The sequence below is a fragment of the Rhamphochromis sp. 'chilingali' genome (assembly GCF_963969265.1).
Source record: "Rhamphochromis sp. 'chilingali' genome assembly, chromosome: 18".
Classification (NCBI taxonomy): Eukaryota; Metazoa; Chordata; class Actinopteri; order Cichliformes; family Cichlidae; genus Rhamphochromis; species Rhamphochromis sp. 'chilingali'.
The window spans coordinates 29,203,208-29,227,790 of NC_137945.1; the positions used below are offsets into that span (position 1 = coordinate 29,203,208).

General features: G+C 41.5%; 1 protein-coding gene across 1 annotated transcript; it reads right to left on the minus strand.

Moving 5' to 3' along the window:
• Positions 1-1,328: 1,328 nt before the first annotated feature.
• On the minus strand, positions 1,329-24,401 carry LOC308386467 (kinesin-1 heavy chain-like). The gene is made up of 26 exons (XM_080866027.1): positions 24,051-24,401; positions 23,019-23,106; positions 22,869-22,942; positions 22,651-22,755; positions 22,527-22,575; positions 22,393-22,448; positions 21,872-21,959; positions 20,033-20,157; positions 19,426-19,530; positions 17,311-17,456; positions 16,866-17,014; positions 14,171-14,370; positions 13,398-13,466; positions 12,876-13,082; positions 12,637-12,780; positions 11,704-11,892; positions 11,399-11,516; positions 9,760-9,815; positions 9,574-9,683; positions 9,389-9,490; positions 9,235-9,295; positions 8,262-8,333; positions 4,332-4,436; positions 4,017-4,230; positions 3,333-3,450; positions 1,329-2,927 (listed from the first exon to the last, which is right to left on the minus strand). Exons 1-26 carry the CDS (start codon positions 24,174-24,176, stop codon positions 2,921-2,923), a joined length of 2,883 nt encoding a protein of 960 aa, XP_080722153.1. The 5' UTR covers positions 24,177-24,401; the 3' UTR covers positions 1,329-2,920.
• Positions 24,402-24,583: the final 182 nt, after the last annotated feature.

Consider the following 24,583-nt stretch of genomic DNA (forward strand, 5'->3'; position numbering starts at 1 on the left):
TTCCGAGCACTGATTTCAGTACACATCAGTCTTGTTTAGAGAGGTTTTTTGGCTGTTTTGCTCTTTTTTTAACGTTTTGCTAGTGTGCTAGCAACTTGCTAACTTGCTTTCAGTTTTTTCAGAAAATGTTAATTCAGACTTTTATCACTGAGGGCAACATTGCACTTTTCCATGCGTATTGCTGTTCCTTTCGCTTTTGCTGTTTCTTTGGAATTTTGGAATGCCAACTCAACTTGGATTTCCTACTCAGAGAGTCAGAGCAGCCCCGCCAACCACAAGTTAGCAATCCAAGATGGCGGCCTTCAATATAAACAGTAGAAAACGAATCCCGTTTTTTCTCACTTTCCTGACTTTAAAGCTGGAACAGGCTAACTCGGGAGTGTCTGGAAAACAGCATAGGAATGCTTTCAGTGACTTGCCTTGGTTGAGTTAGGACACCATCCTGTGGTACAAGTTGGTATGACGCAAAAGAACAGCCAGGACCTTTTTCAGCTCCCGTTGATGTTGTCTCAGTCTTGTCAAAGTTTAGATCTCACTCAGATGTTAAACTGTTCAATGGTGCCTGAGTTGTGTCTCCCGCGCTAAACTGAAAGTAAAAAAAAAAACTTCCCAAAATACAGGAAACCAAGTGTCTGATGCTCAGAATTTTCTGAGGCAGGATTCCCCACCTAATGTGTTAGGTAGGGAATTTGTTTTTCTTGTATTTATTTTCCTACTCGTCTTCTGGCTGCTCTTTTTAAGGATTGCCACAGTGGATCATTTGCCTTCATGTCACCCTATCCCGAGCATCCTTCTCTGTCAAACCTGTGTTTGGCCCATGACATCCATCAATCTTTTCTGTGGTCTTCTTTTCCTCCTGTTTGGTTGTTTATTTTCATACCCTCTCATATTTTCTACATTAATCAGCTCATCAAAGTCCTCCTTTCACCTTTTCAACACTCGTCATATGTTAGCACATTTCCATCTCTATTCTTAATCATGCTGCACATACTCAATCTCTGTCTGCAGCCAATCACCACAAGTCCCTTTCTCCTTCCTCAGCGTCCAGTCTCACATACAACTCAGTATAAGCTTTTTCCTTTGCTACCGCTCACTTTAATAGGTGCCCCCCCCTCCCCCATATACTCCTGTGTAGTTTATTCATCTCCTCAACTGTGTGTTATACTTGTATAACTATGCATGTGACAAATAAAGAACCTTGAACTTGAACTAACCCCCCCTCCATTGAGTTATCCCGATGGTACAGGAAATAAAGTCACCAAGCAAGCTTTCAAATTAAAGTTTATTAATAATTATTAATATATACATTTGAAAACTGCAGTGGAAGCTGAACCCAGCACTGTAGTAACAGATTCATTTAATAAAATGTTAAATGTTTAAGGGACAAAAAACTGCTGCTTCAGCATCATCGTTATTAGCTTGTTAAGCTATCACACCAAAATATGACAGCAGTTCCAGATTGATTTTATTGAGGTATCTTTACAATAATAACAATTACACATAGGCAGATCATTCTCTGTTCTATAATGCTAGACACGGTCATGCTTTATGCTTATGCCATTTCTGCCCTCTGCTGTCTCCAGCAAAAGGTGCTGCAATGCAGCAGTGCAACTTCAGTGACATAAACTAAGACACAGTCGTGAAAAAGAAAGTTTTCACAGTAGTCTGTGCAGTCCAGTGAAAAACTCAGTACACCCCACAATTCAGTAGCTCGTATAACCTCCTTAAGCAGCATTAACTTGCAGTAATTGTTTTCTGTATAACTTTACATCATGTGAGAATTTTGGCCAACACAACTTTACATTGCTTCAGTTTGTTGAGTTTTGAACTGAATTTATGCATAAGGACATTTCAATCAGGTTGAGGTCTGGACTGTCACTGAGCCAAAACAACACCTTTTCTTTTTTTCAGCCATTGTCCTGTTGCATGACCCAATTTCAGCCAAGCTTAAGCTGTTGGACAGATGGTCTCACACTTGGCCTCATCTACCCAGAGAAGTCATGCAGTTCCTTCAGATACAACTTTGCAAACCTAAATCATGCTGCCATCTTCCTTTCCAATAGATGAGACTTTCTCCTGGCAACCTTTCCAAACAAGTCATACTTGTGCAGTCATTTCCTAATCATCCTGTCATGAACGTTAGCATTTAGCATGCTAAGAGACGTAGCTCTTGGCGGGGTTTTTTTTGTTTTTCAGATTTTCCAAAAACTCCACAATCTGACCTTGGGGTGAATTTCTGGTGATTTTCCCCTGGGAAAACTGTGGAACATTATTAAAACACATCCGAATGTTCCAGACTAGCAAACTGGCAAAACATCTGTTTCATAGAGGCGCTCACACTCGCTGATGATCTGTTAATCAAGTGCATTTGATTAGCAGCACCTGGCTACTATGTGCCCTCGTAAATCCTATGGGAACAGTAAGAGTGGACTGCACAGAGTCCTGTCAAAACTTCCTTTTTCCTATGAGTACAACTAAAGTGGGGGGTTTTTTGCCTTCAAAAGTTTTTGTGACATCTGTGAATTGCGCATGTCACATTTTAACCAATCAATAAGTCAACAAACAGACGAAAGAATCAAGGCCTTCGTTCAGCCTTGTTTTCATCTCTGCTCTCATGCTGAGGTGGCCATCAAGGTCTGATACTGTATGTACATGCATGTTGGCACAATGTAAAATATTATCTGTGCCTGGGAAAAGGAAACACACCAGCCTGTCATAATAAAAGTGGATTTTGCAGGACACTATTACACGTTATGAGTGCTTACAGAGCTTAAAAGAGCAGCTTTGCAGCTTATGCTGCGCTTATGTACAGTAAATAAATACACATTTAGACATTGGAAGAATAGTGCAACGATTCAGCTGATGGATGTCCACGTCAGTCTGCTTCTTTGGTTTTGTATCTGAGTGAGTATTAGTACCATCAGGGACTGTGAGGGGGAGAAATTTTGACAACAATTAATAATGAAGTCCATAAACTTGTGGATAGATGCAAAAGAATGAATGAGAAAAGAAACATGAATCATCTTAGAGTTGATAAGTTGGTCATCACTGGCTTGTCACGTTTTTGTGTCCCCCTTTCTACAAGACTGAATTAATCAATTTTCAATATGATTAATTTATCTCTATCAACAGGATACGTATCAGAGGCTTTTAAGGCAGCTGTAATTGAGCCATTATTCAAAAAGCCTTTACTTGGCCCATCTGTCTTAGCTAATTATAAACTGGGAGGCCATCTTCAGACAGAGGTTACTCAAAGTATTAGGATTAAGCAAACATGAACGCTAATTCATAAACCTGGGACTGCAGGGAAACAGGGTGCATGTTTTTCTTGCCTGTTATTGCCTCCTCCTCCCTTAATGCCGGTAGGGTGGTTGTTCTGGATGAGGTTGGACCTGTTGATACTGAAGTTTATGGGAGCCCCTGGCAGCTGACCAGGTCTGATAGGCTTGGCTGGATTGGACACAGCGAAACAATAACAATCATTTACAGAGGGAAGGTTAATGGCCCACTGATATTTTTAAAAAACCCAAACACTAATTTCTTTCTGTTTGAGAATCAGATGAGAACATTAATAAAATACTGACGTATATGCATCATTTTAGTGATAAAGCTAGGTGGCTGTTAGCCTAGCTTTATCACTTTAGTGCTAAAGCTAGCTGGCTGTTAGCCTAGGTTAGCATAAAAATAAAAAACACTGATCAATGATTAGCCTGATCCTGTCCAAAACAACAAAAAAACTACAAAACGTACAAAACCTACTATAATAATCATAGTGTTATATATATGTTCCCTGGTCCCAAACTCCGCCTAGATTTGTTAGTCAATCTGGATGAAATTTATTATATAATCTGCCCAGGGTACCAGGATTATCAACATCTATATAGCTTTTGAGAATTATTTTTATAATGTGTCATACCTGATCTCAAAACAAACAGCAAGATTACATCAAGCTTAGCTAACTGCTACCTTTTAGTCTGGTAAAAGACGTCGCTTTTTAAAACAGTGGTGCCACCTACCTATCTGTGCTGACCCTCTCCTGCCCATGTTTTTAGGCTTGGCGGCATCCTTAATGCGCTCCACCTCCTGTTGGTAGCGTTTACGGTCATGGGCTGCATTCTCTTTGGCTTCCTTTAGGGCGGTCTCCAGGGCTTTGACCCGTTCAGCGGTGGCCCGCAGGCGCTTCTCCATCTTTGGGATTTCGCTGCGTAGGTCATTGTTGTCCCGTACCAGCTGTGGAATTTAAAACAGAAGAGAAAAAATAGAGCTTTTAACCTTGAGATGCCAGTTTGAGTGGGAGACACTCGTCTCACTTTGCTTGCATCTATTTCTACCTGCTTGTGAACTCTGGTTAGCTGCTCCAGGTTGTTCTCCAGGAAGCTGATCTTTTGCTTCTGGGCAGCGCTGCTCTCTGTGTCCTCTGAGTCCATCTGAGCATTCTGTCCAAGCACAGCAAACAACTTTGTTATCTATGTAATTTATTTTGTTGCTTTCAGTTTTTCAAATCCGTGTCAAAGTGAAAAATAATTCTGTAACCAAAGAGCCCTGATCCAGATAATCCCATCTGTGCCTAAATGTGGTGATAAGTAGCAGTTTTTGGATGAGTACAGCAGCATAATATATTCTCTGTGTGCTCCAGGAAAGCCTGCTCTGCCTTTGTCTCATCAAGCTTCCGCTGGAAGGCAGGAGATGAGCAGCACTGAGGGCCCAGGTCCCTAAATTACAGCTGCTACCTTTGAAGAATCAGATGGCCTACTTATTGCAGACACTTTCTGTTGTGTTCCCTGGATTCATTAAAATTTCATTAAGGATGCAGATTTAATGGGAGTGTTGCCGGTGCATGAGCGAAATATGGAGCTGTTTGACTCACTCCAGGTAAACGTCGTGGTCGAGGCAAGAAGAGCTCATGTGATATTGTGTAAGACAGGAGTCTTAACAGATGACAAATCAGATCACAAGATGGCAATTACTGTGATGATCCACCATGGCAACATTCAGGGAATGGGAGGTTACATATCTATGGAACGCCAGGACTGCCATAATGAATTAATTAAATACACCATTAAATAATTAATTAAATGTGTCAATAATTAATTAAAATTGGAATTAATTAATTAAATAAATAGTTATGACACATGTAATTAATTAATTATTGACACATTTAATTAATTATTTAATGATATATTTATTTATTTCATTTTGGCAGTCCTGACGCCTGGCTCTCGTCATGAAATAATTTTATCTGTCAGCCTCACCCATCAAACTCAGGGGGCGGGGTTAACGCTGCCCATGCAGCTTCTCTAACATTTGATTGGTTGCCGTGCAAAGTAAGTCAAAACAGGTCGATCCTAGAAAATCGATTGCTTGTGTAGACTTGGGGCAGCCAGTTATCCCAGAATGCAGATCAAATCACAAGCAGCAATGGTGGTGGTGTAGTTTTAAAATACCCCGTTTTTCTGTCACCAGCTACACTTTTAACAGTGTTTTAGCCGCGAATGCCGCGACGTATGTCTGGTCAGGTTGTCAACATAGAACATGTTTGCAAAAGTGCTCAGATGTTTTCAGAGATTTCACTAGCTCTGCTAACAGTTAGCATGCAGAGCGCACCGAGGGGGTTACGTTAACCGGTTTGTTTACATATTCCACTCTCCGTGTTCCACATGTTGCATTCGCAGATTCTCATTTTCACCGAACGATCGTCTCTTTCCGCCTGGTCTTGTGTCTCTGTGCTTCTGTAACATAAAGAACGAGCTGACATTTTTCTCACGAAACCAGCGATCAGCTCAACAGACCCTCAGTTTACCTGCATGCATCCTCCTCCTCATCTGTCAGCTGTTTAACACCTGCTGCTAATTCAAGAAACACGCCTAGTTACCTGGTGATAGTCACAGTTTAACTGGGCAGCCGGTGCTCGATATAACGCAATGTCAGCGCATTTTTCTGCACAAGATAAGTAAATATAGTGTTTTCCCCGAGCGCAGAGCTGCTGGAGCTCGTTTCCTTACAGAGCACTTTATAGGCGAACAGCTTTATCAGCGGCTGATGTCCAATCACCGGCACACAGCTTTGAAACCTCAGCTGAGTTTTAGCTCTCAGTGGTTAAACGCTGGACTTCATTCACTCAGGTTCTGTCTGTCGGGTCACGTTTACTTCGCTGTTTTATTTACAACTGAGCAAATCGGTTTGGCTGAGGTTAAAGTTACGTTTCATAACTGCATAGTTTCACAGACGTTTAATGGTTCACTGGCACATGTGTTAGACTGAACTATCATCTAAATATCATCTGTTTTTTAATAGTTATTCAACTGTATTCTAAGCACCAGCTGTCTGTTAGAATGTGATTTTTTTTCTCTCTCTGTTGGCAGAGGTATAAAAATGCGCAGGAAAATCTGACATGCATGGCGAACTTCACCGACGATATTTAGGGAGGAATAAACACACATCAAACATAAATGAACCATTTGTCTGTCTCCATAATTGAGAGAATTTTCTCTTCTTATGTCAACACTCTCTCTCTCTCTCCCTCTCTCTCTCTCTCTCTTTTTTTTGCTTTTTTTTTGCTTTTTCGGTCATGTTATGTTTACCTGTCAAAGGCTTGTTACAAACTATGAAACACATCGTGCAGACTTCTGGATGTTAGAAGAAAACTAATACTGCTCATGAATGAGACTAAAGGCAGGAAGGTGTCCTTTAAAACTAAACATGTTAATAGGACCTCCCTGTTTATATCATAGTTTATGATATAGCACGTGTATTTCAGTAATAGCCTGCTGAGGCCACTATACGTGCTGGCCTCATATCAAATGTGAAGGCAGACTGAGTCTATGTTTGACGTTTTTTATATCTAATCTTCCTTTTCAAACATTTAAACAGCAGCGAGTCTGCAGCTGAGGGAATACAAATTCAAATTGTCGGAACAGGTTTGCTCGTTTCTTGGATTCATTTGGTGATTTATTAAATGTATAACTGTTATTCTAATCTGCTGCTGAGTCTCTTACACTTTTCTTTATGCTGTATATTTTCACGTCTCTGGAATAGTTGGCAGTTAGATAGTCAGCTGGGAAACTTTGTGTTAACTCATGGAGCTGAGGATATCATGGATATGCTGACCTCGCTGCGTGGTGTACAGAGCGAGGTCAGCATGATTAATATTCACAATAAAAATATTAGCCGAACATCATGAAGTCTGTATGTGTTTCATAGTGTCGAACAACCTTTGTACAGTTAAAGCCAGCAGTTACTACATGACGGAAACACCAACGTTATCTCTTTTATGTGTTTATACACAGGTCACGCTGATTACTGAACAAAAACCCAAAGATCAGATGTTAAACAGATTTATTTGCTCTCTCTCCTCCTTAAACATGTTTTTAATGTTAGTTATAATTCAGAATTGGCGACTGAAACACGTAGGACACATAAGAACATCAGGAAATAAAACATCGATAAATATAACCTCAGTAAAAGAAGTCAGCGGGGGTTACTACAGCTGTGTACCGGGGCCTGCGCTTTGTCGGTGGGATTGCTTGCGAGGCGAGCGGGTCTATCCCACGCTTTGCCGTGAGACTGGGCAGACATCTCCGAAATCATCGAAACACTTTTGCAAAGAGGCTGTATCTTGACAAACCGACCAGACACATGAAGATTAAACCACTACATTCTCGGCTAAAAAAATATTAAAACGGTATTTGGTAACACACAAACAGGGTTTTTCAAAGCTCAGTTCTGTTAGCTTCCACATGCCGGTTGTTGTGTGCTAGAAACAATGGCCACCAGGCCAAAGCAATGGTTTTGACTCGATCAGCGTTAACCCCGCCCCCTGAGTTTGATGGGTGAGGCTGACAGATAAAATTATTTCATGATGAGAGCCAGGCGTCAGGACTGCCAAAATGAAATAAATAAATATATCATTAAATAATTAATTAAATGTGTCAATAATTAATGAAATGTGTCAATAATTAATTAAAATGTGAAATACATAAATAATTAAATGTGTCAATAATTAATTAATTAAATGTGTCAATAATTAATTAAAATGTGAAATACATAAATAATTAATTAAATGTGTCAATAATTAATTAATTACATGTGTCATAACTATTTATTTAATTAATTAATTCCAATTTTAATTAATTATTGCCACATTTAATTAATTATTTAATGGTGTATTTAATTAATTCATTATGGCAGTCCTGGCGTTCCATACATATCTGCTCCGAGAGCTGAAATGTGTTCCATCACAGAAACACTTTGAGGACTTGTACCTTTTTTAATCTTGTGGATAAGTCTTGGACAAAGAGCCTTCTCAGGTTGTGAAGTGTCTGCAGCTCCCGTGCCTAACACAAGACAAGAAAGACAGGTTTGCAAAGAATAACGGTGACAAGAAATCGCCCTCCAAACTCATGTCACAATGTATCATTTGCTGCTGGCAACAAATCTGGGTTATATCTGGGCTAGTGAGCCATAAAAATAATAGTGAGGCTGTACTGAGATGTCACATCATGTCAGTTCATACCTAATTATTGCTCCCAAAAATTACATCTTTGAGCACCACTACTCTTTGTGCAAAAATACATGAATGTGGCAAGAGGTCACATGATTAAAGCTGATTAAAGGAAACTAATTACACCAATTTCACTAGAAAGGCTTTCCATAATCCATCAAATCCATCCATTCATCCACCCACCCATAGACACCCATTCATACTCACAGTCACACCAGAAGTGACCATATTTGCTAATGCTAGCTGAATGTTAAAAATGTTACTGTTTTTCCTCTTACCTCTGTTGTATTGGTGGAGATCGAAATCTCCATAGCAAATGGCCTGGTAAATGGCCTGTATTTGTATAGCGCTTTACTAGTCCCTAAGGACCCCAAAGCGCTTTACACATTCAGTCATCCACCCATACACACACTGGTGATGGCAGGTCCATTGTAGCCACAGCCACCCTGGGGCGCACTGACAGAGGGGAGGCTGCCGGACGCTGGCGCCACCGGGCCCTCTGACCACCACCAGTAGGCAACGGGTGAAGTGTCTTGCCCAAGGACACAACGACTGTCCGAGCCGGGGCTCAAACCGGCAACCTTCCGATTACAAGGTGAACTCCAAACTCTTGAGCCACAATCGCCCAGCAACATACTACTGCTAACAGCTACTTACATAAGAGGTTTGTTGTGTAGTGGGTGAACTCATTTTCTAAGCAAATACAGATTTCAAAACTTGTGGCAATAACTGACCACAGTTTCCTCCAGTCCCTTCAGGTCCTGTCTGGCCTGCTCCCTCCTGTCCTGCTGCACCCTGCAGCACATGAAACAAGCATTAATAAGACTGGAAAACAGTTCTGCTAAACAAGTGTGCATTTTCCTGTTAAATAAACGCGAGAGATGTTACGTGAGCTCTTCCAGCTGGCGGCTCTTTTCCTGGTCAGCAGCCTTGAGCTTCTCATGCTCCACTCTGAGCCTCTCCTGCTCCAGCATGATCTGCTGGTTCAGACTGCACAGAGGTCAGGGATAAAATCAGCCGAGTCATGTAAGTTTCGCTCAAAGAGACAAGCGTTAGGTGATGTGGTGTCTTACTCCTGCAGCTCAGTGATAAGCTTCTCCTTGGCGTCAAGCTCATCTCTCAGGCTGCTGATCTGCCTTTGATGGGCCTCTCTGTGAGTCTGGATCTGCTTCTCCACAGCTTCCTGAAGACACGGAAAAAAACAGCTAGTCACTGCATGAGATGAGGTGGGCAATCACACTTTGTACGTGTTACAGTACCTTGACTTCATTTGCAGACTGGATCTCGTTCTCTTTCTCCATGGCATTAACCTTCTCTGGAAGGAGAAGAAATGATCCATGTTATTGGGAACAACTGGGATATAACAATGGATCTTCTTTAGTTTCTTATGGCACAAACAAGTACAAACAGTATTTTTCTTAAGCTTGCCACGTCATGTAAACCCTTTTCATAGTTTACTGGAAACAAGATTTAAAGGAGAAACAGGTATTACTTGACATGACTTTCAGGGAAATCCATAAACACAGATACTTCTTTGAACGTTCAATGCTAATAATCAATACTTATGACTTATTCAAGTTTAGTTTTACAAATTCAGGTTTAAAACAATAAAAATGTCATGGTCCCTGGATCTTGGACCCAGGATTTTAAGTTTCTTTATGGTTTTAAGGATACCTTTAAGTTTGCCCTTTATTATATTCTCAGTTTGTAGGATTCTAGTTCACCTTCTTGCTTATTAAATCTATATCTTTTGTGATCCCTTTGTTCCCCCAGTGACGTTCCCGTGTCTGTCTAGTCTTTCTGTGTTCTGTCTCTGTGTTTAATCTTCTATCCCTGTGTTAGTTTGGCATGTCATAGTCTGGGTCTCAGTGTGTATGCTTGTTCCTGTTTTATTGTGATAGTCTTGTGTCAAGTTTAACTTCCCTTGTCTTGTTATTCCTGATTTGTTCCCACTTTGTTTCCCATCTGTTTCCTCTCCCTTCATTACCTGCTGTGTATCAATTGTCTGAGTTTCCCCCTTGCTCTTTGTCACATTGTCCCTCTTGCCGTGGGTCCCTGTGAGTTCCACGTTTCCAAAGAGATTTTCCTAGTTAATAAGTTCTATTATTATTCTGCACCTTGGTTCCTATGAAGCCACCAGTAAAACTACCGGTAAGGTTGAGTTCTGTTCTCTGTGTCCTGTATTTGGGACCTGCCTGCTGCACCGCGATGCACAACAAAAAATGTATCCAAATATTTTTCACATGTGAGTTGTCACAAAGAATTAAGACAGCTGTGAAGACAAAAGGGGTCAAGGTGCACCTAATGAAGTGGCCGGTACATATAATAAATACATTTTTAAAGAAATGTGGATTTTACCCTATCTGACTGGTCAATAGCCCTAAAACACCAGAGAAGATTAAATCCTTTTATTCAGGGTTGTTTCCAAGACTTTATTTTTTAAAATCAGTGTGTGAGACTTTGTTTTAAGGTCACCATTGCACCACTGTACCCACTTGCTTTAGCTTTTATGTCCTAAAACATTTGAGTCACTATACAGCAGGGGTGGGCAATCTCAGTCCAAGAGGGTCGGTGTCCCTGCAGGTTTTAGATCTCACCTTGGGTCAACACACCTGAATCACATGATTAGTTCGTTACCAGGCCTCTGGAGAACTTCAGGACATGTCGAGGAGCTAATTTAGCCATTTAAATCAGCTGTGTTGGTTCGAGGACACATCTAAAACCTGCAGGGACACCGGCCCTCGTGGACTGAGATTGCCCACCCCTGCTATACAGACAACTATTAGTTAGTTTAAGGACCTCTTACAGCAGTTTCACTGCCTTCTCCACAACAAACCTTTAGCCAAACAGGGCTCCTTGTGCAAAAACAGAATGGAGAGCAGAGAGTGTGTTGCTCACCCTGGGCCCTGGTCCTGACTATTTCCTCACTGAGAGAGTCCACATTCTCTTCCAGCTGTCTTTTCTTCTGCTCCACATTCTGGAGGGACTCCGTCAGGGACTTGATTTTGGCTTCTTGCTAAACAACGACCGGCCAACGAAAGACATGAAAAGGACTCATACAAATTAAATGACAGTTCTTTTAGGCCAGACCCAATTGTTAGGCCCCATTGTTATTGATATAGAACCACATAATCTGACATCTTAACTATATGTCACTATGGCGACAGCATCTGAGATGGCAGCAGTTGTTAAGCAGCTGTTACCTGGGAGATGCGGAGCTGACAGGCAGTCAGCTCGCTCTCAGTCTCGTCCAGCTTCTGGGTGGTCTCGGTCTGTGTGCTCTCCAGCAGCTTGCTGCGCTTCACCATGGTCTTCACCTCTGACTTCATCTTGCTGATGTAGAGACGGGCCACAGTGAACTCTTCGTCAATGAGACCACTGCTCTCCTGTTGCTGAGGACGTGAGAGAACATTACGTAGGTCAAAGACATTCCTCAGACTCAGTCCCACTCAGACCATCCATGGAGTTTAAAATAGATTAGGAGTTTATCAAAATTTCTTGAAGAGCATGCAGTTGGAGATACACTGGAAACCAGTGGAAACAAACCAAGATGCTCACAATTCCTATTAAAACTAGACAACAAACTGATTGACTGTCGTCTGATCATAAAATATGCAGAACATTAGTCTGCTGAAGCGTTTTCTGTGAGCATATTTGTGCTTTTACCAGTTTTACATTTGAATCAATCAATTTCACACTGTTGGTTCAACCAAATCTGTTTTACCAATTTTTTAAGGACTATTGAAAGTCATTATCTGCAGAAATTCAACACTCATAGTTTAGTTTCTGTTTCTTATTTTTCAAGATTGGGTGCTTTTCTTTTTTTGTGATAATAAAGGTTGATTTGAAGTTCTACTTTGGCAGGAACTTTATCAAGGTTCATGTTCTACATTTTCTGACTGAATCCACTAAATAAATTGAATGAGAGATACATCCACAGTGGAATTAAGTGCTTGCAACCAGCCTATGCAAAACCATCCTCATTTTCAGCAAGGATCACCTGAATACCTGATGATGTTGATAGTTCTTAGACCACAAGTTGTTAGCTTGTGGTCTAAAGCACTGTTATTTCATAGTTTTAACCCAAATGTCACTTTTCTGAATATGAAACAGTGTATCAGAGCCAAACTGGGAACCTTGATGTCATTGCTTCCCACAGCGATGCCTATTTCAGCCAGGTCTTTGAGTAATGATGACATCATCTCAGTGACCCTCTTTTTCTGGTGGTTGGTCATCTCCTTCAATTTCTGAAGCTCTGAGTCAATGGAGGCCAAGGAGCTCTAGTGGTGGACGATAACACACATCACAAAGCATCTAGGATTAGGATTAGTGTTTTTACTTCCAGCAAATTCCCCCAAAGCTTCAAGCTGCTCACCGATTTCTCGTTCAGCTCCTCACTGAGAGCCTCAAACTCTTTGGTTTTGTTTTCAACTTCCTGACTCTTCTGGTCGTAGTTGACAGCCAGCTCCTCCAGGGCCTGCAGCACTTCCTTCACTTCCTCCTTGGAGGCTTCATTCTCCGCCAGCAGCCGGTTCAGCTCCGTCTGCAACGTGTGGTGGTCACGGCGAGAGGATGCTAATAGCTAGGAGAGGTAAATGATGCTCAGTGATGCTCTCCTATGGTCAGGTTTGAAAGTATGTTAAAAAATGTATCAACAGCAGGGACTACAAAACAGATTTGTGAACAGTGAAGAAAAATGTGCTCAATCTGGTGAGGCTCCTGTGCTTGCTAAGGGTGAGTTACAGTTTGACCTCTCCTGCAGGGCTACTAATGGTCTGCAATCAGCTGTCACACCAGGTTTATGCTAACAGGAGTGCCTAGGGGGATTTGGAACAGCGGGAAGGCACAGGGGAAGGAAGGAAGGAAAGAAAGGAAGGCAAGGCGGATGCAGTGTCACCTCCTCCTGATCCAACATCTGCTGCTTCAGCGTCTCCACCAACTGAGACTGCTGGTTGATCTCATCGTCCTACAGGAAAGGCAGAGGAAAAGAGAAATCCAGTAATGTTTCATTCACATAATTCTCCTGCCAAAGAGCAATACTGAACAGCAACCAGTTGCACCACCTGCTGGTCAAAAGAAATAAGTTCACCACAATTAATTAGAAGACGAATGTTGGTTTTCACATAAATATATTCTCTTTATTCCAATATCAAGAATGAATTTACATTATTAAAACAAAAGAGAAAGATGAAGTGAAGATATTGTGAAATTTCATGTGACAGGAATTGTGAAACCTTTCATAGTTTTCATACTGCTCTCACAAAGTCAAAGTACTACCGAAATAGATTCAGTGTTCTAGTTTTTACTGTCATCCTGCTGGAGATTAATAGCATGTCTTGCCTGAGGTAATGTCTATTTAAATATGTTAAAAAATCTGTCAGTTGCTACTGCATTGCACTTTATCTGCATGTTCTAATATATACATATATATATACACATTCATATATATATACATACATATATACACATACATATACATACATACATACATACATACATACATACATACATACATATATACACATACATACATACACATACATACATACATACATACATACATACATACATACATACATACATACATACATACATACATGTATATATACACGTACACACACACACACACACACACACACACACACACACATACATACGTTGTTTCGTTACCTTGTCGTCCAGCTCTTTGTAGAGCTTGGCCATTTCCGCCTCGTACTTCTCTTTCTCTGCATCTGTGAGTTTGACTCCTGGCAGGGAGCTCAGGGCAGGTTTGGGTGGCGTCTTGTCATTGTGGTGGGTGCTCTCCAGGGCCTGGACTTCTTCTTTGGCCTTTTCTTTGTCAAACTGCTCATCCGCTGGCACACTCTCTCCTGCAGGGAGCAGCAGAAAGATGATATAAGAAGGTCTGTTTCCACCCTAAATAGCTCCCCATCAGAGAAAATATTATGACTGCACACACAGGAATCCTTTTTTTAACAGGTTCTTAATACAAAAAAAAGAAAGGAAAACTAGTCAAAATTAACGAGCCTTCATGTGTAGCATTAGTGCAGGACAGGCATGGTCTTGCATATTTTTCCGGGGGACTGTTTGTCGTTATTAACCCTCTGATGCATGAATTATGAAAGCCTTGGTCAAGATTTTTTTCTTAAGTGCTTTTATTCTTCTCAGGACATGAAAAAAAATGTTTAACTCTTTTTTTTTCAAAAATATGTTTTTTTTATAAAGTTATAAACTTGTCCACTCCAGTGGACTACATGCGCCTGAGCACTTAGCATGAAATACTGTGAATTTACTGTAAAAATTAATTACCTTGTGTTCTATTGTAAATATACAAACACTTGTTTGCTTGTATCCTTTGAAAAACATCTCAGCAATTTTTTTTGGAACTTTCAACTCATAAGGCCCCAATGTTTAGACGTAAATAACAAAACCAATCAACAGTCCTAGCTATGAATCCTACACCTGAATATGGCAAACTATCTCCAACAAGAGAAACATTTTTGAGTCTACACAGTTCTATAACGATGCAGGACAGTATTACCAAGCCCTTAGTAGCATGCTGGAAGAAAACACAAACTGACATCTTAGTCTCTGCATCTCCAAACAGTTCTATGTTCATCACACCTAGGCTGTGCGAAAGTTTGCAACGCATCCAGGGCACAATGGCACACAGCATTGCATGCAGATGTATTTGGTCTTCCGTGTGCACACAACATCATGGCACCTGTTTGCATTTTTCACCTCGGTCAGTTGGGGCCAGTGATATCCTGTGGCAAACCTGACCTCACAGGCTACTTTGGTGACTGCTCTCCACTTCACGGGTTGTGGGGTCCCACTGGGTCTTCCTCTTTTGCATTGCTGGAGGGAGAATCTCTTCTCTTGTTACTGACAGTTCTTTCCCATACAAGTTGGTGTTGTAAATGGTAAATGGCCGGTATTTGTATAGCGCTTTTCTAGTCCCTAAGGACCCCAAAGCGCTTTACACAACCTGTCATCCACCCATTCACACACACATTCACACACTGGTGATGGCAAGCTACAATGTAGCCACAGCCACCCTGGGGCGCACTGACAGAGGCGAGGCTGCCGGACACTGGCGCCACCGGGCCCTCTGACCACCACCAGTTGTATGTTATATTATCAATTAGATCTGCTGGAAACAGATGTCTGAAGAAATCTATGGGATCCTTCCCCTCCACATTCAATTTCCACTCTCCTAGAAAAGGAGGCAAGTCTCCAACCAAGTCATTGTCTTGGACTTTCCAAATATTTTTGCGGGCTTGAGTATGGTCAGGTGCCATGTACCCATCTCCCACAGCTCCCTGATCATACTGACCTTCCTCTTCATCCTGCCACTCATTGTTCTCACTTTCTGCATCCTGACTGTCTGTGTCTTCATCATCCGTAGTTCCTATGTCTCTGTTCTGCTCTGGCAGCCACTCTCATCATCACTGGACTTATCACTGAACTCCTCATCACTGCACTCATCAATGAAATCATCATCACTGGAGCTGGATGGAATTTCCTGGACTATTCTGTACGCTGCCTTATTCTTTGCTGCATTTGAAGTCTACAAAATATGATAAAATAATTATTATAGTAACTCAAACTACAGCTGATCTGCACAGAAATATATATTTTAAATGAGTAGCTTATAAATGTAACAATTATATGCTTAATTATAACCAAAACAGTCCCAAAAAACAGTGAGACAATTTATGACTTATGTTAAAAAAATATAGTGGGTAATGCATGATGTCCACTACAGTGGACACATGGTTAATTGTAGTTTTCTACATATTAGACATAACAATTTCTTATTCCAAACAGATAATATCCTTCCCTAGATGTTACTGCATATCATCATATTTTTTTTACCTGTTGGGCTCTTTTAGCATAGAAGGATTGACAGGATATCCCAGCAGTGGTCGGCAGGGGTGACAGTTTGTCTGCCATCTTTGATTCAGAGGAAATTTACTTGCAGTTGCACTAACTGAACACTGAATTGACCTCAATGGAGCATGGCAGCAGAGAGCACTCTAGAGGCTAATATGCAGTTCCACCATAGAAACCAATGCATTAAAGAGATATGTACGTTTTAGTAGCTGTCCACTCCAGTGACCACTATGCATCAGAGGGTTAAATATAGAAACAAGGAGCTCTTTCTTTAAAAGCCTCCTGTTAGGATCCATGTGCAGCTCAACTCTAATTGCTAAACACAAGGACACAAGATTTAACCTTGTTATGAACATATCCATACTAACATTAAACACATAAAAACAATGATCATATGTCTGCAAACTCCTCTGCCTCTGCTTTAATGACCCACACATAACCCACACATAATACAGCCTGTGGCCCTCACCGCTCCTCCAGCGGTTCAGCTCATTCTCAAGCCAGGTGACTGTGTTTCTCAGTGTCTTGTTCTTCTCCTTCTCTTTCTCCCATTTGCTCTTCCACTGCTCTGCTGTCAGTTCCACATTCATAGTCACTTGGTTCTTGATGGTCTTTGCTCTGGTGAGACACAGAGGTGAGAAAGTGGTAGCGGTCTGTTTTGAATACTAACAGCACACAGTTGAGCCTGGTTTCACCGCAGAGCCAGCTCAGAGGTCGGTGTTTCTGAGCTTAAGTCGGTGCCCTGTCTTTATGGAGTCAGACACCAAACCTATGGATCATTCATATTTATGACTCTAGACCACAGTCTTCTTTGCCTCTAATCTTTTAATATTAAAACGTAGCTATTTGTGGAACACCTTTCAGTTCAGTAACATCATTTGTACAGATGTGATGACAGGTTTGTGTCTACGTACCTCTGTCCAAAAAGCAATGTAGACCTGGTCTCTGCATCATTGTAAGCCGAAGGTGAGCAGCAAATGACCATAGTTGTCCGACAGTTCCCTCCCAGGGAATCCTGCAGGATTCTGGTCATCTTACTGTCTCTGTATGGTATGTAGGACTAGGCGGATTGAGAGGGACCATATGTCGCATTATATGATAATTCTGCATGTCACAAACAGCATTTACAACAGTGAAGCCTGTTGTGATGAAATGTAACTGAGCAATTTAAATTAAGGACTGCAGTCCACTATCATGCACTTACAAAATATAATATACTCAATTTGTAACATTTTAGCAATATAAAAACCCTCTATGGAGGCTCCTGAGCAGTAGGCCGATGGTTCATCTCAGGGTTCCTAGAGCTTTGAAATAGGTGCAACTCCTGGGATATTCAGGGTGGCTTAGATCAGGTCTTATGATAAATCTATGGTATGTAAAATGTATTCAGGTTCTATAATGCCGTCCTACAATAAAAAGAAACAGTAAATATTTAAAAAATGTCTCCAGCTGCAGGCTGATGTTCCTATTTTTGCACACAAGATTGTTCCACAGTATTGCAAGTCCTTTAACCTAAACAGCTACACAGGTGGTTTGCACTCTGATGATTTCACAACTTTTCATAAATATACACCTTTGCCTTCACATTTTAGCATGCTGTGCTCATCTTTAGCATAATTTTTTGAGGTCCAATCTGGTCTGATAGTCCCCCCAGAACTGGAAATAGTCATAGTAATAACCAAGAAAATGGAGATATGATGTGATCAGTAGATCAACATCTATCTTGCACACATTACATGGTGATATGCACATTTATCCAGTGTGTTAAGTGTTTAAGGCGCAGACATCAGCAGAAACAGTACAACAAATTCTTCGAATTCAGCGATCTGCCTTCATCTCACCCTGTCCCTGTCATCCTCTTCTGTCACACCAACTCTCTGCATGTCATACAACACTACATCCATGAATCTTCTTTGTTGTCCTCATTTTTTCCTCCTGCCTTGCAGCTCAATATTCAACATCCTTCATATCCACTCTCCCTTCTCTGAACATATCAAAACCACCTCACCCTTGCCTCTATAACTGTCTCCAAACCGCTCATTTTTACTGTCTCCGATGAACTCATTTCTAATCTGGTCCAGTCTGGTCACTGCCAGTGGAAGTCTTAGCATCTTCAGCTCTACCTCTCCTGTTTTTTTTTTTGTTAGCCACCGTCTTTAAACCATACATAATGGCAGGTCTAACTTTCATCTTGTAATTTTTCCCTTTCACTCTTGCTGCCGTCCTTCTGTCAAATCATCCCAACGCTCATCTCCACCCACTCCACCCTGCTTACACTCTCTTCTTCACCTCTCTTGTGCACTGTCTGTTGCTTTGGATGGTTTAAGGTATTTAAACTACCTCTGCTCCACCTTCTTATTCACACACATGCATTCTGTCATGCTTTTACTGGATTTCTTTATGCATGCTCAATCATTTAGGTAAGTAAATCCCAGAAGGTTGATTCTGTTCATCTGGACGGAGCGTTTCCAGTGGGAGAAACGTTTCATCGCTCATCCAAGTGACTTCCTCAGTCTCAGCTGACTGCAGGTTTCCCCAACCTTATAAAGAGCACATTGCACAATGACTGAAACTAGCACCACTGGATGAACAACGCTACGTCCAGATGAACAGAATCAACATTTTGGGATTTACTGGATTTCATTCCTCTTCTCTCCAGAGCATACCTCCACCTCTCCAGGCTCTCATCCACCTGCTCTCTTTTGTCACCACAGATCCAAATGTCCTGTGTAAACATAATGGTTCACAGAGACACCTGCCTGGCCTCTTCTGTCAGCCTGTCCATGACCACCGCAAACAAGAAGCCGTTAAGAGCTAATGTAATCCCACCCCACTTCACAGCTCTGTCACCATGCTCATGCAAATATAACTTATGGGATCAAAATATCTAATGAACGAATCAGCACATTTGTGATAATAAACTCACTTCAGCCTCTCCTTTTTACGAATTTCATTTATAAACTTTGAATCACATTTTGGAGTGGCAGTAATTCTAACGCTTCACCAAGCAGAGTCGCAAACTGTCTCACCGAGCCTTCTGCCAGAGCTGAGATGACAATTCCCAGTGCAGACAGGGACTTGTTAATCATCTTGGCTTCATCCAGCACTGTACCCTCTGCTCCAGTTTTACCCACCTTTGAAACACAAAAACAGCACAATTGTCATAGTGAAGCTGAAAACTGTGTCACATAACAGATGCTCAGAACCTTTTTCTTTTAACAAGATCAGCTTAGTAAAAGAAAGTTGACAAAGCATGTCAATGGCTTTCCCGGGGTTTAGCGCTATGACTGGTCTGTTAACATTTTACACTTTACTGATGGAAGATTGCTCTAGTTTCCCCCCTGAACTGAAGTGGCAGCACGATAGCATCATTAAACTTTTATCATACCGATCCATTTAATACAGACACACTTTGCCACTAGGGAAAAGGTAAATGAGAGTAAAAGAGCTGTTTCCACCCTGAGTTTTAAATCAGGCCTGGTTTCTACTCTATTAATAAACAACTACTTAAAAGCTACTCTTTAGCTGGTTCAAGTCAGAGGCGGGCTCTTGAAATTGGGAAAAAACACATTTGCAGAGGTTATGAAGATGAGAGAGGTCAGAGAGGAGGAGGAGGAGGAGTACTGAGGATCATACTTTTTCACTCCCAGCCAGATCGACGAGGTACAGCTTGCCGGTTAATTTCTGTTCAGTCTTACTGTTTTCCTGCTTGATGTTGATGAGGAAGATGCTGTGACTCCTGGAGCTGTGCTCATTCATGTCTGAATGTACATGTGGGCACACAAACAAAAAAACAGTTATTACTGATTATATTATTCTAGGTTTGCACGCTATAAAAATAATGGCCCATTGAAGTGTTTTTTCTGAGGGATTACCAAGGTAAAAGAATGAGACTTAACCAGACTAGAATACATAAAAACTCCAGCTGCGACTAACACAGGTAGCTGTAGCTGACTGGTATCTAAAAGGCCTCACATCTTCTAACACCTCTTGACTGTCCATATGCTGTTCTTGCCTTTTTAATGGAATTATTGAACATAGAATATGTCCTGCTGAGTGGAAAGATAAATGGAAATGGACTGGTATTTTTAAACCTGCAGGCACAGGGAGGATATGCAAACTCCAAAGTCCAAAACCAATCCTTGACATCTGGAATGGTGGTATAGTGGTGAGCACAGCTGCCTTCCCAGCAGATCAGCATCTCCTTTAATCTTCATGTCACAGCGTTAAATTAGGAGATCACACAGGACCTTCCGACTGTGTTATCCTGCTGATCTCAGGTAGAGCAAAAACGTTTGTTGTGGTGGCTGCAGATCAGGAGGCAGAGCAGGTCATCGACTAATCAGAAGACTGGTGGTTGCTCCAGTCTGCATGTCAAAGTATCATTGAGCAAGATACTGAAGTTGCTCACTGGTGCTTCCATTGGAGTATGAATGTTACATAGAAAGCAGAAACAAGTGCTGGTGTGAACTGTTGTAGAAATGCATTATGTAAGAACCAGTCTGTTACCATCACAGTGGCTCTATGCATGGACCTGCATGCAACCAAAGTCTGACTAGATACAAACAGTCAGCTTCCAGCTTCCAGGACCAAAAATGTTGTCCCATGCTTACAGATTCTGTATGTGTCAAGAATCGCTGTGTGGCGGGCAGGAGTTGGACCCAAAATGCAGGCTCTCAGACACGAGGGGTGAATGCAAAATCACAGCGACATGGAACAGAGGGAGATTCCGACATAAATACACAGAAGGTAATGAGTGAGGTGGGAACACACGGGGAGCACAGCTGAGGACAATTATGCATAACAAGACAGGGAGGGCACAGAGCTGAAAATACTAACCCAAGATGCGGACCTTAAACGTAACACAGGAAGAACAGAGACACAGACAGGAGGGGAGAGAGAGCATGGGGAGAGCACATGAAGAAATACACGAAGGGAAGAGGAAAACACGGAACACAAGGAGTGGGAGCAAAACACAATAACTCACATCACTATATAAGACAGTCACACAGAGGGAGACACAGAAGGCAACAACACAGGGGGAACACATGGGCAGAGAAGACTAAACAGAACAGAGGGCACAGAGAAACATGAGGGGCAGGGGATCAAAACCTAGGAACCATAGAATAAATCACAAATGAACTTGACATAATACAGAAACACAGGAAAACTAAGAACGCTGGGTCAAATGACCCAGGATCCTGACAGTATGTTCATATGCAGATGTCTGTTTACAGAAATTATAATTTTCCAACAAACTTAACTGATGCCATAATGGGATCCATTTAATTCAGAAAATAAGTGCATAATTAAGTCAGCTCAGCTTCAGTTTAAATCGTGTACCCATGGTTAGAAAGAACCTGACTTTAATGTGTTTTTCACAGATGTCTTCTTGGCTCAGCTTTTGGGAGTGTGGCAACAGTCAGGAGACTCAGTGAGGATGAACCCATGAGAGGCCGCAATGTACGAACTCACTTGTGACAGCCACGCTTCGGTTATTTTTGCCTTCGTCTATGGCTTCCATGACCTCGTCAGGAGTGCAGACAAAACGCTCGGTACAGCCCTGGGGACACATGAACATCACAAGGAAATATTATTCTCAGTAGCCCCACAGCAGGACTGGTTTATAGAGACACATTTATTAGCTGAAGGGACCGTGACACGCTAACAGTCTCCACTGGATATTTATGAAAGGAGAGCTAGTGCTTCATGGTCTCAGTAGCTTTTGTATCTTCTTGGATTTCTTCATGCAGTCATGGTCTATGCAACTTATAGCTGAATGCCAAATGAAATACAATGATCTGTAAAGCCTTCTTACCCTTTATACATAAAACCCTGTAGGTAAGCTATCACATTAGCATCATTGTTTTGCTCTGTTGTTCATAACTAATGCATTAGAACCAGCAGGGAGAAGTTTGTGACTGTATGACTGCAGACTTTGAGTTTAATCAGAAACAATGTTGTGCCTTGAAAATGAAGCACTCAGTCTGTCTTACCTTGACATATGGGACCCTGTTCTTGTCCTCATGTACAGGAAGGTTGGTCTTTGACACTGTGGAGGAAAATGAAAGCAAAGAATGAATCATGGTCTCTGTAACAGGGTCTGACTGATGATGAGCCCCGTACATACCATCCAACAAGTCCCTAATTTTGTCCAAATAGATTTCAAAATATGAAACCTGCAAAACAAAAGCGCACAGTGAGACTTTATCAGATCTTTTCATGTGCGCCTGCCTCGTTGCTCAGCTACATACTTTGATGTGGAACTCCAGGTTCTCATCCATGGAATAAATGTAGTTAAAGATGTCTTGCACAATTCGAGGAATGATTCCCATCATTTCAGGGTCATGAAGCTTCCCCTTCAGGACATGATGATAAAAGTAAGACAGCACAGAATCTCAGGCTTTTCCTGGCTATTTTTAATATGTTTGACCAGTAGCAAAAAAAAGCAACAGCTGATACTTCATAGTACCTCCATTGTGTGTGTTTTGCCTGAAGATGTCTGCCCATAAGCAAAGATGGTCCCGTTGTATCCCTCCAAAACATCTGTACAAAGAAGTAACACATTTAGGATTGGGGTTTGGCTTTGTATTTCATGAACAGATTCCAATGCACAGCTTACCTTTGACTATCTTCTGAGCCACAGCATTATAAAACTCCTCCTGAGTTGTCTTGGACTGGAACACACGGTCAAAGTAGTATGGTTTGCCCTTTAAACAAGAGGTGGAAGCAGTGAGAAATAGTAAAGTATACCATCAAGAATTTAGAGTTTGCTGCACAACAGCAGCCCTACTTTTTCATGCTCACTGCACAATCTTTTTTCCCACTGTTTTCTACTTTTAGTTTGTGTTTGTAATATTTTATCCACTGTTCTTAGGGTCTCTCTTTTAGTCTTGTTTTACTTTGAAGGTCAGCTCTTTGGGGGTATTGCTTTGCTTTGATTTCCTGTCTTTATTTATTTCCCACCCATGCATTTACATAAGCCTGTATTACTGTTTTCTCCTCATGCCATCTTTGAGTCATCTGCTTCTAGATCAGTGTCCCCCCCTGGGTTTTCTGGTTTGAGATTTTAATTTTTCTTTCTTTGAAATTTTCTTTGTTGAACATGTTTGTTATATTTAGCAAATTATTTATATTTAATATATGCTTTGTTACTTCCTCCTCTGCCTTCAGGGTGTCCTCAGCTGAGGCACTTTAAGAGCATCAGATTAAAAACATAAGATACTTGATGTGACACAGCTCAAGTGTGTTCGCAAGTTACTAAACAAGTGGGATATGTTTCTAAACTATTTTACTACAGTGAGGAACATTTTGGGGAATGGCTGTGGTTTGGCAGGTTGAGCAGGTCATTTACTAATTGGAAGGTTGGTGGGGTACGAATGTTAAAAAGCACTTAGACATTAAAGAAAGTGAATGTTCATGTTCAACTGCTCCGAAGCAGTCACATCAGCCAGTCACACTGCAGCAACTCAGTGCAGGCATGGTGAAGATGACCTGTTCAAGTTGATTTAAGTGGCTTGCATTAGCCTTAATTAGCCACTGTTAGTGCCTCCAAAATCAGCATTTCCAACCCAAAATATAGAACGATGTAAAAAAAACAACAATTTCAGTTAATAAAATGTGAAAAGGTCTGCTTACTGTTTCGCACACTCACCATCAGCACACAGTCGTCCCCCTTAAACTTGGGTATGTACTGGTCTCCGCGGGCCACCTCAGCGCTGTTCAGCGGCCTGAAACGGCACACCACCTTGATGGTGCACTCCGCCGCCGCGTCCCCCATCCTCGCCGCAGTGGATGAATGGATGGATGAAGCGCTCAGAGAACAAAAATGTGGTGCTGCTGAAGTTGTCTGTCGCTCGGCTCAGAGACTTTCCCCGCAAAAAGAAGTCAAAAGTAAAAACTGTAAAACATACATTCATTTGTGTTTCTATTCAACACTTTTCAGCGAAAGCTGACAATAAAAGTCGGCTAGAAGAAACCTAACAGCATGCTCGCTTCGGGCGCAGCATTGATGAAAAAGCCTCTTTGCAGAGCAGGGCTGAACTAAAAAACGATTAGAGCACATGACACATGAACAGAAGCGTCACATTGCTGCTCAGGATCTGCGACGCTGTTGACCACCCGACGGTCAGAAGTCACGTTTAAGTACTGAGTAGCTTCAGGTATTTTAAAAGAAAGAAGGTACAT

Bases quoted from the DNA above. Each gene is read 5' to 3' on its own strand.
- LOC308386467 (XM_080866027.1), bottom strand. From the start codon at position 24,176: ATGGGGGACGCGGCGGCGGAGTGCACCATCAAGGTGGTGTGCCGTTTC. The intron at 9,816-11,398 runs GTGAGCAACACA...TTCTCCTTCCAG, and splicing joins AGTCAGGACCAGGGCCCAGG to AGAAGGTTAATGCCATGGAG. The intron at 9,684-9,759 runs GTACTGTAACAC...CCGTGTCTTCAG, and splicing joins AGTCTGCAAATGAAGTCAAG to GAAGCTGTGGAGAAGCAGAT.